Source organism: Salvelinus fontinalis, chromosome 1 (assembly GCF_029448725.1).
Source record: "Salvelinus fontinalis isolate EN_2023a chromosome 1, ASM2944872v1, whole genome shotgun sequence".
NCBI classification, from domain to species: domain Eukaryota; kingdom Metazoa; phylum Chordata; class Actinopteri; order Salmoniformes; family Salmonidae; genus Salvelinus; species Salvelinus fontinalis.
Genome location: NC_074665.1, coordinates 50,762,599 through 50,780,200, shown reverse-complemented (window position 1 = coordinate 50,780,200; position 17,602 = coordinate 50,762,599). Strand labels below are relative to the sequence as shown.

At 39.9% G+C, this 17,602-nt stretch overlaps 1 protein-coding gene across 1 annotated transcript; it reads right to left on the bottom strand.

Moving 5' to 3' along the window:
- Positions 1-1,015: 1,015 nt before the first annotated feature.
- LOC129857336 (prokineticin receptor 2-like) lies at positions 1,016-16,754 on the bottom strand. Its single transcript, XM_055925480.1, has 2 exons — positions 16,083-16,754; positions 1,016-3,719 (listed from the first exon to the last, which is right to left on the bottom strand). Exons 1-2 carry the CDS (start codon positions 16,550-16,552, stop codon positions 3,008-3,010), a joined length of 1,182 nt encoding a protein of 393 aa, XP_055781455.1. The 5' UTR covers positions 16,553-16,754; the 3' UTR covers positions 1,016-3,007.
- Between the last annotated feature and the right edge of the window lie 848 nt (positions 16,755-17,602).

Here is a 17,602-nt window from a genome sequence, read left to right as displayed (position 1 = left end):
GTAAAACGAGTCCTATATTGACATAACCTGAAAGTCTGCTCAGCAAGGAAGAAGCCACTGCTCCAAAACCACCCTAAAAAAGCCAGACTACAGTTTACAGTTGCACATGGGGACAAAGATCGTAGGTCTGATGAAACAAAAATAGAACTGTTTGGTCATAATGACCATCGTTCTGATTGGAGGAAAAAGGGGACGCTTGCAAGCCGAAGAACACCATTCAAACCGTGAAGCACGGGGGTGGCAGCATCATGTTGTGGGGATGCTTTGCTGCAGAAGGGCCTGGTGCACTTCACAAAACAGATGGCATCATAAGGGAAGAAAATTAAATGGCTATATTGAAGCAACATCTCAAGACATTAGTCAGGAAGTTCAAGCTTGGTTGCAAATGGGTCTTTCAAATGGACAATGACCCCAAGCATACTTCCAAAGTTGTGGCAAAATGGCTTAAGGACAACAAAGTCAAGGTATTGGAGTGGTCATCACAAGGCCCTGACCTCAATTCTTTAGAAAATTTGTGTGCAGTCCTGAAAAAGCTTGTGCGAGCAAAGAGGCCTTCAAACCTGACTCAGTTACACCAGCTCTGTCAGGAGGAATGGGCCAACATTCACTCAACTTATTGTTGGAAGCTTGTGGAAGCCTACCCAAAACGTTTGACCCAAGTTAAACAATTTAAAGGCAATGCTACAAAATACTAATTGGGTGTATGTAAACTTTTGACCCTCTGGGAATGTGATGAATGAAATTAAAGCTGAAATAAATCATTATCTCTGCTATTATTCTGACATTTCACATTCTTAAAATAAAGTGGTGATCCTAAATGACCTAAGACAGGGAATTTTTCCAGGATTAAATGTCAGGAATTGTGAAAAACTGAGTTTAAATGTATTTGGCTAAGGTGTATGTAAACTTCCGACTTCAACTGTACATCATAAATGGGTGAAATATTAATTGAACAACCTTTATAGAAGCTGCTTTCGTACATTCAAATCGGACATACAATAGAAATCTATATATTTTTGTCATTTTTTGTGTGTAGAAGAAGAAACAATTACATCAATAATGTACACGTTCTTCTTTTTAGCTCCCCATGACTTGCGGCATTTAAAGGGTCAATCTGGAAATTGACACATCCATTTTTGGACTTTTAAATTCATAATTTATACCCTTTGATTCATGAATATAACTTATAAATACTTAATGAGCTTATTTCAATGGTCGTACCCCATCAGAAACCCGAAATCTGGTTTTCCTACCTTGTTTGTAAACAATTTAATTGTATACAAACACTGTATAGCCTCAAAATATTGTTACAAATAAAATGTTGATATCCTGGATGGTCAGTCCTTGCATCCATCTATGAATTTGATAATGCTTTCATTTCTCAAGCCAATGACTCAGCTGTTTACCAAACCAGTGGCAAGGTTTGCTTTGTTATTGTTTCAATTGCAGATTGCCCCTTTTAAATACTGTAATAAATACCATTTAAAATAACACAAGCATATTGCTATTACGTTGTTATAACTAACTTCTTTCAAAACAGGGTTTATCACAAACTCATAAGCAGATACTGAGACCCACACACACCCAAGGACAGAGGGCTGGCACAGACCTTTCATAAACACTGATAAGAAAAGAGTGCTTGGGTCTGCATTTCACGAGATAATGAGACACACACACACCCAAGGACAGAGGGGTGACGTAAACCTTTCATAAACACTGATTAAAATAGGAACATCTACGCACACACCAAATCTCCTGTTTTAGCTGAACATTTGGAAACACAGAACTTTTGCTGCAAGACTCAGAAGGATGACGCCCAGCTCATCAGGACCAATCTGAGAAGACAACAACCTGTCCAGAACCAACCAGAGGACCAGAACTTCCAGACTCAACCTACTTTCTGTGCTGTATAAAATGTCTATGCACTCTGTTATCTGGGCTTTTTCTGGAGGTTCCTTATGAGCTGAATGAACGAGTCCGTATACGCTTGTACCAGATATCTTTACTCTTAAATTAAACTGTCGCTTGTCATACAATTTACCACCTTGTCTGAATCGATCCTTGACCGGCTCACCCTTCTCCATATCCCATTATCAACAGTACACACATGTACAGTACAATTGTTTGTTGTTGCCTTGTACAGCGCCAGCACAGAAAATACATTACAGCATTCATTTTATGATTTTTTTCCCGGTGTATAGTAAACTCTGGGCTCGATTCCGACCTAGGAATTTACGCCTTTCGTATGCACGCCTTTCCTACGCACTTCTCAGTAGTTGGTATTCAGACTTAACTTATAAAGGTGCGTAACGGGCTTTGCAGATGTGGTTCCCTTGCGCGCACTGAGTAAATTTAATTCTACTGCTGAAAACCCTCCCACTGTCTGTAGGGTTCAAGCCGTCATGGCTTGGTGTGCGCTCCGGTCCATAACGATTTAAGTAGCCTACATGTTGTTTTATATTATCAATTGTTACAAATTCTCCTCAGCAACATCCACATGGCTGTGATGGTGTTTACAGAGGACGCAAATGAAGGTACCCGAAAAAATGTCATTAAATGGAATTTAAGCTATACCAACTAAAGGGAACTAACACCATGGAGAATGCCCGAAGAATTCAGGTCCGACCAGGTACCAGATGTGTGTACCGAATAAAGGTGATTGTATTGTCGGACTTGAAAAAATCAAAACAAATGAGTTGACGGAATACAGAATTTCTCACGTACTTGGTTGACAGAAAAAAGAGATGGTCAATTTCCCTTAATCCCTTATTGTACCAAGATATTAGGACATGTGGTGATATCATAAAACAATATTTACATTAGCTTCTTTGAAGTGCTGTTGTGCCAAAACACAGGAACACACCAACTCAAAGACATCTCCATGAAAGAGACATCATAATAACAACTGTGGAACTCCAAACCCTAACCCTAACCCTGCCTCAAGTTTCAGATGCAACACGAACATCCAAAAAGCATGTATGAATGTTTCAAAATGGCATCTCCCCGTTCACCTCAAATGAATGCATTCGACTTCCTCGGTTACAGGCATGGAGAATGTCTGGATGTCGATCACATCAACCGTCTTACGGGGCGCATAGGTGGATCTCCAGCACAGCAGCACATTCCTCTTCAGAAACTTGACTGTGTTGTTCTTGACGCTGACAAAGCAGAAGGTATTGATCATGCTGTTGCTCATGGCGATGCACTCAATGATGTAGAAGGCCACCAGGGAGTTCCTCTGGCGGGAGATGAGTGTCGGGTGGAAGTCGCGTAGGATGGTGAAGCCATAATATGGTGCCCAGCACAGAATGTATGCCGTCAGGATCGCGATCAGGACCATGACTGTCTTACGCCGACCACGCATCCTCTTCCGGATCTGCTCCGTCTGGAAGCCCGGGACGTTCTTGAACCAGAGCTCACGGAAAATCTGTGTATAACATAGCGCCATGACAAAAACGGGCCCGAGGAACTCCAGGGCAAAGATAAACAGGAAGTAGGAGCGGTAGTAGGCCTGCTGGTCCACGGGCCAGATTTGGGCACAGAAGGTCTTGTGGGTGTTGTGAGAGGCGCTGGCACCACCGTGAGGGTACATGGTCTCAGAGGCAAAGAAGGCAGAAGGGATGGAGATGAGGATGGGTACGATCCACACACCAGTAATCAGACAGTAGGCTGTCTGGTACTTCATACGGGGCCTCAGAGGATGGACGATGGCCATGTACCTGAGGACAGAGAAGGGTGTGTTAATGTACATAAAAAGTAAACTAATGTATGTGGCCACTACTTGAATCAAGGGGAGAGACATAGTCAGTTTAGATTTGCATTAGGCTACATGCAAATGAAAAAGTATACTGTCGCTTCCTTTACAATTTAACGTAGGTGCATGAAATCAATCCTAATGGCGTCTACAAACAGTAGAGCTGCTCTTGGAGGATGATGACACTTCAACAAAAATATGAATGAAAAATTCTTTAACAGTTTTCCATGCTCTCCCAAGCGTAGAGGGTAAATCAGCCAGGGTAAAACACCCAGGGTAAATAAGATAAATGTTTATTTGATGGTATAATCAAACCTTCCTAATTCCAGTATGATCCTCAACAATTCTCCACTCAATTCTTGCTCGTACAATATGCATATTATTATTACTATTGGATAGAAAACACTCTCTAGTTTCTAAAACCGTTTGAATTATTTCTCTGAGTGAAACAGAACTCATTCTGCAGCACATTTCCTGACCAGGAAGTGGAATGTCTGAAATCGATGCTCTGTTCAACTTCCTGCCTATACATGGGCATAAAACGTAAGAGTCTACGTACACTTCATAGCCCTTCCCCTGGTTGTCAAGAGGCTGTGAGAGAAGAAATGTTGTGTTCATCTTGTTCTGAATTGGAATACAAGCTCTTTGTATGACGTGTCCCTCATTTCCGGTACTCTTGGCAGCGCCAGTTGGACAGTGGGATTGCCTTCTGTTTAGCTGCCGTTATGGACGACTACTATCTCCGGTTCGGATTTTATTTGATACATGTGACCATATCATCGTAAAGTATGTTTTTTCAATATAGTTTAATCAGATTATTGAAAATTTTTCGGGAGTTTTGCTGTGTTCCGTTCTCTGACTTTGTTGACGTTGGAGAGATCCGTGTCACTTGGCAAGTGCCCATGCTAAATGAAGAGGGGAATTTGCCGTTCCAGATCCAAACAACGACTGTTCTGGAAAAAGGACAACTTGTCCAACATTCTGACGGAAGATCACCAAAAGTAAGAACCATTTTATGATGCTATTTCTAATATCTGTCGTGCATGTGAACTGGTCGTCGGCGCCCAAGTGTTTCTAGCTATTGTGGCTACGCTAATATAACGCTACATTTTATTTTCGCTGTAAAACATTTAATACATCGGAAATATTGTCTGGAATCATAAGATGCCTGTCTTTCAATTGCTGTACACTATGTATTTTTCAGAAATGTTTTATGATGAGTAATTAGGTATTTGACGTTGGTGTCTGTAAATATTAGGCTGCTTTCGGTGCAATTTCTGATTGTAGCTGAAATGTAAACTATGATTTATACCTGAAATATGCAAATATTTCGAACAAAACATATGCTATACAATAAATATGTAATCAGACTGTCATCTGATGAATTTGTTTCTTTCATATGCTGTATTGGACTTGTTAATGTGTGAAAGTTAAATATTTAAAAAAAAATATCTTTTTAATTTCGCGCCCTGCACTTTGAGCTGTCTGTTGTCATAAATGTACCGACGTCGGGCTTGCACGCCAAACAGGTTAATGCAACCACTGTGTCAGATTTCAAAAAAGCTTTACAGAAAAAGCAAACCATGCAATACTCTGAGGTCAGCGCTCAGAGCCCAATCAAGACAAAAATATTGCCGCCATATTGTGCAGTCAACAGAAGTTAGAAATAACATTATAAACATTCACTTACCTTTGATGATCTTCATCAGAATGCACTCCCAGGAATCCCAGTTCCACAATAAATGTTTGTTTTGTTCGATAATGTCCATTTATGTCCAAATTCCTCCTTGTTGTTCTAGCGTTCAGTACACTTTCCAAACTACCGACACGTGGGCAAGTCCAGCGGAAAGTACGGACGAAAAGTTTAAAAAGTTATATTACAGTCCATAAATACATGACAAACGAAGTATTGAATCAATCTTTAGGATGTTTTTAACATAATTCTTCAATAATGTCCCAACCGGAGAAATCCTTTGTCTTCAGAAGTGCGATGGAACAGAGCTCGCTCTCACATGAACGAGCATGGTCAGCGTATGTTCAGGTCATGGTAGACCTTACTCAATCCCCTCTCATTCGGCCCCACTTCACAGTAGAAGCATCAGACAAGGTTCTAAAGACGGTTGACATCTAGTGGAAGCTTTAGGAAGTGCAATATTACCAATATCCCACTGTATCTTCAATAGGAGCTGACTTGAAAACCACCAACCTCAGATTTCCCACTTCCTGGTTGGATTTTCTCTCAGGTGTTTGCTTGCCATATGAGTTGTGTTATACTCACAGACATAATTCAAACAGTTTTAGAAACTTCAGAGTGTTTTCTATCCAAATCTACTAATAATATGCATAGTCTAGCTTTTATGGCTGAGTAGCAGGTCGTTTACTCTGGGCACGCTTTTCATCCGGACGTGAAAATACTGCTCCCGACCCCAAAGAAGTTTTAACAATGCAGTATTTTCTGAAATAATTCAGACCTCTTGTCTTTTTCCACATTATGTTACGAAAAATGGATTACATCGTTTTTTCTTCCTCATCAGTCTACACACAATACCCCATAATGACAAAGCTAAAACAGGTAAAAAAAACTGAAATATGACATTTACTGTCACAGCCTGATCTGTTTCAACTATTCCTGTGAGTGTCTACACCCCCTCCAGGTGTCGCTTATTTCCCCAGTGCATTTATCCTTGTGTTTCCTGTCTCTCTGTGCCAGTTCATCTTGTTTGTTTAGTCAAATCACCAGCGTGTTTTTCCCGTATTCCTATTTGCTATTCTCCTTTTTCTATTCCTCCCGGTTTTGACCCTTGCCTATTTCTGGGTCTCGCCTTGTGCCTTGATATTTTACATAAGTATTCAGACCCCTTACTCAGTACTTTGTTGAAGCACCTTTGGCAGCGATTACAGCATCGAGTCTTCTTGGGTATGACGCTACATGCTTGGCACACCTGTATTTGGGGAGTTTCTCCCATTCTTCTCTGCAGATCTCTCTCAAGCTGTTTAAGGTAGAATGGGGAGCGTCGCTGCACAGCTATTTTCATTTCTCTCCAGAGATGTTCGATCAGGTTCAAGTCTGGGATCTGGCTGGGCCACTCCAGAACATTCAGAGACTTGTCCCTAAGCAACCTCTGCGTTGTTTTCGCTATGTGCTTAGGGTAATTGTCCTGTTGGAACGCAAACCTTCGCACCATTCTGAAGTTCTGAGCACTCTGGAGCGGTTTTCATCAAGGATCTCTCTGTACTTTGCTCCGTTCATCTTTCCCTCGATTCTGACAAGTCTCCCAGTCCCTGTCACTAAAAAACATCCCCAAAGCATGAGGCTGCCACCACCTTGCTTCACCGTAGGGATGGTGCCACGTTTCCTCCAGACGCTTGGCATTCAGGCCAAAGAGTTCAATCTTGGTTTCATCAGACCAGAGAATCTTGTTTTTCATGGTCTGAGAGTCCTTTAGGTGCCTTTTTTCAAACTCCAAGTGGGCTGTCATGTGCCTTTAACTGATGAGTGGCTTCCGTCTGGCCACTCTACCATAAAGGCCTGATTTGGTGGAGTGCTGCAGAGATTCTAGAAGGCTCTCCCATCTCCACAGAGGAATTCTGGAGCTTTGTCAGAGTGACCATCGGGTTATTGGTCACCTCCCTGATCAAGGCCCTTCTCCCCCGATTGCTCAGTTTGGCCGGGTGGCCAGCTATAGGAAGAGTCTTGGTGGTTTCAAACTTCTTCCATTTAAGAATGATGGAGGCCACTGTGTTCTTGGAGACCTTCAATGCTGCAGACATGTTTTGGTACCCTTCCCCAGATCTGTGCCTCAAAACAATTCTGTCTCAGAGCTCTACGGACAATTCGTTAGACCTCATGGCTTGGTGGCTTTGGCTCATGGCTTTACTCTGACATGTAATGTCAACTGTTGGCCTTTATATAGTCAGGTGTGTGCCTTTCCAAATCATGTCCAATCAATTGAATTTACCACAGATGAACTCCAATCAAGTTAGAGAAACATCTTAAGGATGATCAATGGAAGCAGAATGAACCTGAGATCAATTTCGGAGGCTCATAGCAAAGGGTCTGAATACTTATGTAAATAAGGTATTTCTGTTTTTTATTTTTAATACATTTGCAAACAGTTCCAAAAACCTGTTTTCACTTTGTCATTGTAGCGTATTGTGTGTAGATTAACGAAGAACAAATGAAAACTTCTCTGCGCACAGATCCCGATTACGGGATAATTTTCCTAAACAACCATTGAATTGCAGGACGCCAAATTCAAAAATATTACAAAAAATATTTATAATCATGCAATCACAAGTGAAATATACCAAAACACAGTTTAGCTTGTTGTTAATCCAGCTTTACAGAAAAAGAAATCCAAGCTTTCGTGAGTGTATCAATCAATGCTACACCAGCTAGCCCCAAATTAGCATGGTCACGAAAGTCAGAAAAGCAATAAAATGAATCGCTTACCTTTGATAATCTTCGGATGTTTGCACTCACGAGACTCCCAGTTACACAACAAATGTTCTTTTTGTTCGATAAATATTACTTTTATAACAAAAAAAACGCCATTTGGGTTGCGCGTTATGTTGAGAAAACTACAGCCTCGTTCCGTTCGATGAAAATTCCAAAAAGTATCAGGAATGGTCGTAGAAACATGTCAAATGTTTTTTTATAATCAATCCTCGGGTTGTTTTTAACAAACATAATATATAATATTTAAACCGGACCGTAACCTATTCAATAAGAGATAAAAGGAAAATGGAGAGCTCCCCTCTTGTGCGCAGGCACTATTCAGAGGACACCTGACTACTTTTGAAAAATCTCTTTAATTTTTCAAAATAAAAGCCTGAAAATATGTCTACAGCATGGTCACAGCCTGAGGAAGCCATTGGAAAAGGAATCTGGTTGATACCCCTTTAAATGGAAGAAAGACTGGCCAGGAAACACAGATGAAGAAAAAAAAATCACTTCCGGGTTAGATTTTCTCAGTTTTTCGCCTGCAGAATCAGTTTTATTATACTCACAGACAATATTTCAACAGTTTTGAAAATGTTGGAGTGTTTTCTATCCTAATCTGTAAATTATATGCATATTCTACGATCTGGACCTGAGAAATAGTCTGTTAACTTTGGGAACGTTATTTTAAGAATAAATAAAAATCTGACCCCTAGCGTCAATAAGTTAACCTCTCTGGGATATTCGGGACGCTAGCGTCCCACCTCAACAACAGCCAGTGAAATTGCAGGGCGCCAAATTCAAAACAACAGAAATCCCATAATTAAAATTCCTCAAACATACAAGTATTTTACACCATTTTAAAGATAAACTTGTTGTAAATCCAGCCACAGTGTCCGATTTCAAAAAGACTTTACGACGAAAGCACACCAAACGATTATGTTAGGTCAGCACCGAGTCACAGAAAAACACAGCCATTTTTCCAGCTAAAGAGAGGAGTCACAAAAAGCAGAAATAGAGATAAAATGAATCACTAACTGTTGGTGATCTTCATCAGACGACACTCATAGGACTTCATGTTACACAATACATGTATGTTTTGCTCAATAAAGTTCATATTTATATCCAAAAATCTTAGTTTACATTGGCGCGTTATGTTCAGTAATGTTTTGCCTCCAAAACATCCGGTGATTTTGCAGAGAGCCACATAAATTTACATAAATACTCATAATAAACATTGCTGAAGGATACAATTGTTATCCATTGAATTATAGATAAACTTCTCCTTAATGCAACCGCTGTGTCAGATTTCCCAAAAACTTTTCGGAAAAAGCACACCATGCAGTAATCTGAGTACGGCGCTCAGACACAAAAACAAGTCATACAGATACCCGCCATGTTGTGGAGTCAACAGAAGTCAGAAATAGCATTATAAATATTCACTTACCTTTGATCTTCATCAGAATGCACTCCCAGGAATCCCAGTTTCACAATAAATGTTTGTTTTATTCAATAAAGTCCATAATCTATGTCCAAATACCTCTTTTTTGTTTGTGCGTTTAGTACACAAATCCAAACTCAGGAGACGCGGGCAAGTCCAGGCGAAAGTCATACTACAGTTCGTAGAAACATGTCAAACGAAGTATAGAATCAATCTTTATGATGTTTTTATCATAAATCTTCAATAATGTTTCAACCGGAGAATTCCTTTGTCTGTAGAAATGCAATGGAACGCAGCTAACTCTCACGGGAGCGTGCGAGACTGAGCTCGTGGCACTCTGCCAGACCCCTGACTCAATCAGCTCTTATTCCCTCATACTTCACAGTAGAAGCATCAAACAAGGTTCTAAAGACTGATGACATATAGTGGAAGCCTTAGGAAGTGCAATATGACCCCATAGACACTATATATTCGATAGGCAATGACTTGAAAAACTACAAACCTCAGATTTCCAACTTCCTGGTTGTATTTATTCTCAAGTTTTTGCCTGCCATATGAGGTCTGTTATACTCACAGACATCATTCAAACAGTTTTAGAAACCTCAGAGTGTTTTTAATTATATGCATATTCTAGCTTTTAGGACTGAGTAGCAGGAAGTTTACTCTGGGCACCTTTTTATCCAAGCTACTCAATCCTGCCCCCCAGTCCCAAAGAAGTTAATCTCATTTTAAATAAGGCCATAACGTAACAATACACTGTATATACAGTGCCTTCAGAAAGTATTCATACCCCTTGACTTATTCAAGATTTTGTTGTGTTACAGCCTGAATTCAAAAAGAATAATGTGTCCTCACTATCTACACACAAAACCCCATAAAGACAAAGTGAAAACATGTTTTTAGATTTTTTTTGTCAATTACAAAAATATTCACACCCCTGAGTCAATACATGTTAGAATCACATTTGGCAGCGATTTGGAATTTGATCAAATATTTAATTTGGCCTTTACTACCCATAGAAACATATTGAATAACACATGCATAAATTATTTAAAAAATACATTAAAAAAAAGAATCATTAGGTTTAAGGTTTTCAAGTGTCTGTCCTCTATCTAGGAGATATAAGAAAGCTCAGGAAATATTTAACCCCTTACTTTTGTTGGCACAAAACTACCTCCATACTTCCTTTCATTTGTATGGGTTACCTTCAGATGAGTCCCGTGACACAAAACGGAGAACATCATCATGTTCATGAGAGTCTCCCTTTTTCACAGTGGTAGCGCAAACCATAGCCCAAACCGTTAAGACGCTACAGATGTTTTTGTGAGAAGACCAATTTTTGTGATGTTTCATGGTCTGCAAAACAAATATTTCTAGCTGACAGAGTTTGATGGGGATTTTTTCATTACGCTACTTAGATTGATTCACGGGTGCGTCAATAGACTCTTATTAACAACACAATATTAACAGGGTACAATGGGGTACAACAGAACACATTTACAGGACCTTTGAGAATGGTATTATCTTATTTATTGAAAGAGAAAATGTGAGAGGAGTACGTCAACATAGCCTTTCGCAACTGTGAACACTAGAATTCCCCAACCAGGAATAGACATGAACTAGGCAATCAATTAGCATCTGATATGGACAGTGCTGGGACAATATTGACCATGGGTTTGTAAATTTAACCTGCCATCTTACAACACTCACTGACTTCACTTTACACACACAAAGCGCCACTTTCAGAGGAAATTAATATTGCAATGGGGTATTTTATTTTTACATTGATGTAGCTTGCCAGGTAGGATACCGTTAGGATAGGATGGAGCTGAAAAAAGGCGTGTTGTCCAAGACTCTCTCGCTCCCTCTCAGTTCTCAGTCCAGGAAAGTAAAGTCTATGTGAGCTCTTCCATGCAGTGAATTCTTCCTCTGCTCCCAGCCGGGATGGATTGCGAACTCAGTCCGTCTCAAATTCAAACAGTACATTCCTGCAGGACCACCTCTGGGATGATTGCTTCGGTATGAGTAGGATAGGTTTTTCTCAATCGGTGTTTGGTTTCCAAGGAGAGTTGTGTCATTTGTTCCTCATGGTGTTGCCACATCTCAAAGAAACTTGATGTCACGTCTGTTTACAAGTTATGTAATTTTTATGGATACTCCGAGGGTGGGCCGAGTAGGCTGGACAGGGCTTCTGAGAATTCAGCGCAGTCATGTCCCTTAAGATAAATGTGAGGTTTCCTCATAAGTGTTCACAGAATGTTTTTTCTAATTCAACAGTAGCCTGTAGGTTCTAAATATTCCTCTTAATTCTGTAACAATCAGATATCCTACTTTGTGTGGCTTTTGAAATACTTTCTGAAAATTGTCCTCTGTCCTCTCAAATTTTGGATAATTAAAAAAATATTTATATATAAGTATTATTTTTAAGTATAATATATTATACTTGGTACATTTGATCACCACGTGCAATGTCAAACATTGACTGGACTGGTGTAAAGCTCGCCATAGTGGAAACGTGTTTTCTGGAGTGATGAATGATGCTTCACCATCTGACAGTCCGACGTACGAATATGGGTTTGGTGAATGTCAGGAGAACGCTACCTGCCCGAATGCATAGTCCCCACTGTAAAGTTTGGTGGAGGCGGAATAATGGTCTGGGGCTGTTTTTCATGTTCTGTGCTAGGCCCCTTGGAAAATCTTAACATTACAGCAAATCTGTGCTTCCAACTTTGTGGCAACAGTTTGAGGAAGGCCCTTTCCTGTTTCAGCATGATAGTGCACACTGCGGGGTCCATACAGAAATGGTTTGTAGAGATCGGTGTGGAAGAACGTGACTGGCCTGCCCAGAACCCTGACCTTAACCCCATTGAACACCTTCGGGATGAATTGGTATGCCGACTGTGAGCCAGGCCTAACTGCCCAACATCAGTGCCCGACCTCACTAATGCTCTTGTGGCTGAATGGAAGCAAGTCCCCACAGCAATGTTCCAACATCTGGTGGAGAGCCTTCCCAGACGAGTGGAGGCTGTTATGGCAGCAAAGGTGGGACCAACTCCATATTAATGCCCTTGATTTTGGAATGAGATGTTTGACAAGCAGGTGTCCACATACTTTAGTAAAAAAAATGCTTTATCTTGAAAATTCTCAGTAATCTACAGAAGCAGTTTTTTATTCTATTTGGGTCTAAAGGGTTAACAATTCACATATTAAGTTGCATGGACTCATAGCTGTGGGAAGTATGGGTGCTGAGGGTGCTGCAGTCAAAGCCATGGGCTTTGAATCAGTAACATAGCTGTAGAATTCTGAATTGTTTCATCAAATGGACAATGCATTATCAACTGAAGTTAGAGAGATTTTGCTGTACTTTCGTACACTCTATTTAAAGTGCATTTATAATTTGGTTAGATTTAGTCCTGTTCAAATGTGTCTTCAAATTAATAATTGACATGTTGGATTCTCAACCAAACCTCAAAGTTTAAGAATATGACTAAATCCAATCAAATCAAACTTGAAATGCACTTTAAATAAAGTTTGAATTTATGTAGTCCTGTTCTTTAACTTTGATTCTTGGATGAGATGGAAATGTGAATCCAACATACCAATGACTAATTTGTAGAAAAACTGGAATTATAGCCAGACAGTGGCACAAAAGATAAATCTCCTTCAAGTGTGATATTTGGTTGTGTTGACAACCAAACACAATTCAGTATTACTTTTGCAATAGAGTAAATATTGGTGCGGCAGTTAGCCTAGTGGTTAGAGCATTGGGCCAGTAACTGAAAGGTTGCTAGATCAAATTGTGTTACAATTGGCTCATTCATCCCCCTCCTCTCCCCTGTAACTATTCCCCAGGTCGTTGCTGCAAATGAGAACGTGTTCTCAGTCAACTTACCTGGTAAAATAACGGTAAAATAAAAAATAAAAAAAATTAAAAAAAATCCCTGAGCTGACAAGGTAAATATGTCCTTCTCCCCCTGCACAAGGCAGTTAACCCACTGTTACTAGGCTTTCATTTTAAATAAGAATGTGTTCTTAAAACCTCTTGCCGCTCAGATCCCTTTAGCGGGATCATTTTCGTCTACATCCGGTGAATTGCAGAGCTCCAAATTCAAATAAATTACTAAAAATATGAAATCACAAGTGCAATACACCAAAACACAGCTTAACTTGTTGTTAATCCAGCCGGCGTGTCAGATTTCAAAAAGGCTTTATGGTGAAAGCAAACCATGCGATTATGTGAGGACAGCTCTCAGCAGACAAAACATTACAAACAGCTAGCAGCAAAGTAGATTGGTCACGAAAGTCAGAAAAGCAATCAAATTAATCACTTACCTTTGATAATCTTCGTATGTTTGCACTCACGAGACTCCCAGTTACACAATAAATGTTCGTTTTGTTCGATAAAGATTCTCTTTATATCCAAAAACCTCCATTTGGTTGGCATGTTTTGTTCAGTAATCCACAGGCTAGTGCGGTCACGATGGGCGGACGAAAATTCCAAATAGTATCCGTAAAGTTCGTAGAAACATGTCAAACGTTTTTTATAATCAATCCTCAGGTTGTTTTTACAATAAATAATCAATAATATTTCAACCGGACGGTAGCCTTTTCAATAGAAGAGAGAAAGAAAAGGTCTCGCTCCCGGCGTGAGCGCATGCACAAATCTGAGGACATCTGGCTATCCACTGACACGATGTGATCATTCGCGCTAATTTTTCACAATAAAAGCCTGAAACTATGTCTAAAGACTGTTCACACCTTGTGGAAGAGATAGGGAAAGGAATCTGGTTGATATCCCTTTAAATGGAGGATAGGCTTGCAATGGAAAAGAGTAGTTTCAGAAAAACAGCACTTCCTGGATGGATTTTCCTCAGGTTTTCGCCTGCCATATCAGTTCTGTTATACTCACAGACAATGTTTTGACAGTTTTGGAAACTTTAGAGTGTTTTCTATCCTAATCTGCCAATTATATGCATATTCTAGCTTCTGGGCCTGAAAAATAGGCCGTTTACTTTGGGCACGTTTTTCATCCAAACATCAAAATACTGCCCCCTAGCCTAATTAACTGACTTGCCTAGTTACATTTTTAAAAAGCCTTTTAACTTGTTGACAAGTTGACAATTATATGTTGGATTCCCATCTCCAACTAAACTAAAAATAGGATGAAGCCAGTGGCTTAGATGAAACTATCCAAGCATTAGAAATCCTTTAAATGTTGATATTTGGTTGCTTTGACAACCAGAAACAATTCAATATTACTTTTGTAATACAGGAAATTGATTAAAGTTAAGGCTATTTACAAACTAATGTAACAGTATTTATTCAACCTTAAAATGAGTCACACATCCATGGCCACATTTTGAAGTTAGCCTACTGTAACTATAACTACATCTAATATATTCATAGATAGCATGCAAAGATCGCAGTTCTGTGAAGATCTTCACAATTGGTATAATAATCTGTGCAGAATCTCAAACAGCATTGATCACTTGCACTATGTATCTCAGATTAAGCACAGTGTTACATTAAGTTGTTGTATAAATACAAAATATCTGACTTTGTATTCCCATGTGAATTTTGTTGTTTTTTAAAATGGTTGAAAGCGCAATGATAACACATTTAGATGACAACTAAACCAAAAATCTGATATTTTTTGGGTGATATCCCATTGGGAATTCAACAAACAAACCTAGATGAATAAAGGTTGAACTCTCATTGATCACAGTCTTTACCAAATATTACCAACATTTCCACGTTGAATTTACGTGGTGTGCCACTTAGGGTTATCTGCTGTTTCCGTTCTTTATAGACTTGAACACCTCAACCAGCACAACCACTACTGTAGCCCGCACATGTAAAAGACAATGAATATATACACAAGCCATTGGCATGAAGAAAGTTAACTACTCATATCCAGAACTGTGATGAACTTCTTCTCTAATTATTGATACAGTTTTGATTTAAAAAATGTTTTTCAAGCATGTAAAAGATGAGAGACAGGTCTTTTCGATGAGTGAATGAAGAAACAGCTGTTAAATCCCGACTTATAGTCGATTCTCTTCTATACAGCAGGCTGATCTTTTATTAAAGATGTTCCCCAATAGTATACTTTGTTCCTCTTTTTTTTGTTTGCTTTGAAATGATTTGACAGGTGGAAGCAATATATAAGAATCTCAACCAAACAAACCTATTTCTTTTTCAGGTCAGTGCGACAAAGGAAGGAAGACACGTACAGGGGACAATTTAGAGATATTGACACTGACTTTGATGATAGACCCTGCTGAGTTCCTTATTGATTACTATAAGGCTGACTTATGTACCAAGGGGTCAAGATGACCTCAACAAAATAAAACTAGTCAAGGCAATTACTGGACATACACACACACACACACACACAAACACGCCTGTCATTGAAAGACACCAATAAAAGGGGATGAGGCACCCACCTGTCTGCAGCAATTGCCAGCAGTGCGTTAGTGGACACGTAGAGAGACACAGTCCTGATGTAGTTGATTGAGGCACACAGCACCAGGCCATGGTCCCAGGACAGCTGCTTCACCACATAGTAATCCACCAAGAACGGGCAACACACCACTGACACTATGAAGTCTGATATTGCAAGGTTAGCTATGAGTAGGTTAGTGATGTTACGCAGCTTCTTGTACCGTGCCAAAGTAGCTATAAACAGGAAGTTGCCAACACCGCAGACGAGCATGATGCAAATGAGCACCACGGTGATGACGATGGTGGCGACGAAGAAGGCTGTGCCCTGCGTGGTGTCGGGCATCTCATTGTCGGGAACACCATAGTCCATGTTGTAGTTATCCGTCAATGGGTCAAGCTCGCTTCCCTTCAGCATGGGGTCACGGGTCTCAGCATATACATCCGCTAAGTGGCTGATGTTGGGATCTCCCATTGTGAATTCCCAAGAAGTTTTGGGTTTCTTGTTTTTATTTGTGTCCACTTTATAAGTTATGTCAGTGTCTTCCAGGAATCATTTCATAAGGTGTTTGGGTCATGGTGTAAGTGTCTTGCAGGAACCATGCAGGATCGATGATGGAGGGTCTTTTGGAGTGAAGAGAAGATCCCACTTGTCACTCAGACAGTAAAGAGAACATCTTCACCTGGAACACAGTTGTTCTTAATGTAGCATGACTCACACAGAGACCAGAGAATGTTTCTGAAGATTCATTAAATAGACATTTCAGAAACGAACATGCTGGCTGGATCAAATAAGCATGAAAAAAAGTAATCTTGTGTGTGCTATTGTTGACGTTGCAGAGCTAGTAAAATAATAAGAATTACCAATGACATTTATTTTCTGCTCATAGTTTTATTATTGGTCAATGACACAGATTCATGCCCCCAGACTTCTCTCTATCCAAGAGATACCCTGGGTTAATGACTTAACGTTATGTGCATTAAAAATAGTGATTTGTGGCCAGAGGAAAGAATAACCATGACAAAGATGAAAGAGAATTAGCCAATTTATTCTCAGGGTTAGAATAATATTGTGGAATATGAGCTGGTTGTAGTAACCTGGACACCATCCAACGCACAATAGAGTGTTATGAAACACTCAGAAAAAAAGTGGGGGTACAAGTTACAGGTAGAGGGTGACAGATAGAGAGATAGGGAAGGAATTGTGTGTGTGTGTGTGTGTGTGTGTGTGTGTGTGTGTGTGTGTGTGTGTGTGTGTGTGTGTGTGTGTGTGTGTGTGTGTGTGTGTGTGTGTGTGTGTGTGTGTGTGTGTGTGTGTGTGTGTGTGAGCACAATCAATCAATTAATACAATTTATAGAATCAATTGTGCACACACATAGGCTAATCAGTAATGTAATTCAAACTGAGATAACTAATTGTGAGGTGGAATATTCCATCAAATCAAATTTGATTTGTCACCTGCCGAATACAACGGGTGTAGACTTTACCGTTAAATGCATGCTGAAGATCCCTTCACAAAGATGC

Bases quoted from the DNA above. Each gene is read 5' to 3' on its own strand.
- LOC129857336 (XM_055925480.1), bottom strand. From the start codon at position 16,552: ATGGGAGATCCCAACATCAGCCACTTAGCGGATGTATATGCTGAGACC. The intron at 3,720-16,082 runs GTGGGTGCCTCA...CTCTGTCCTCAG, and splicing joins CTGGCAATTGCTGCAGACAG to GTACATGGCCATCGTCCATC.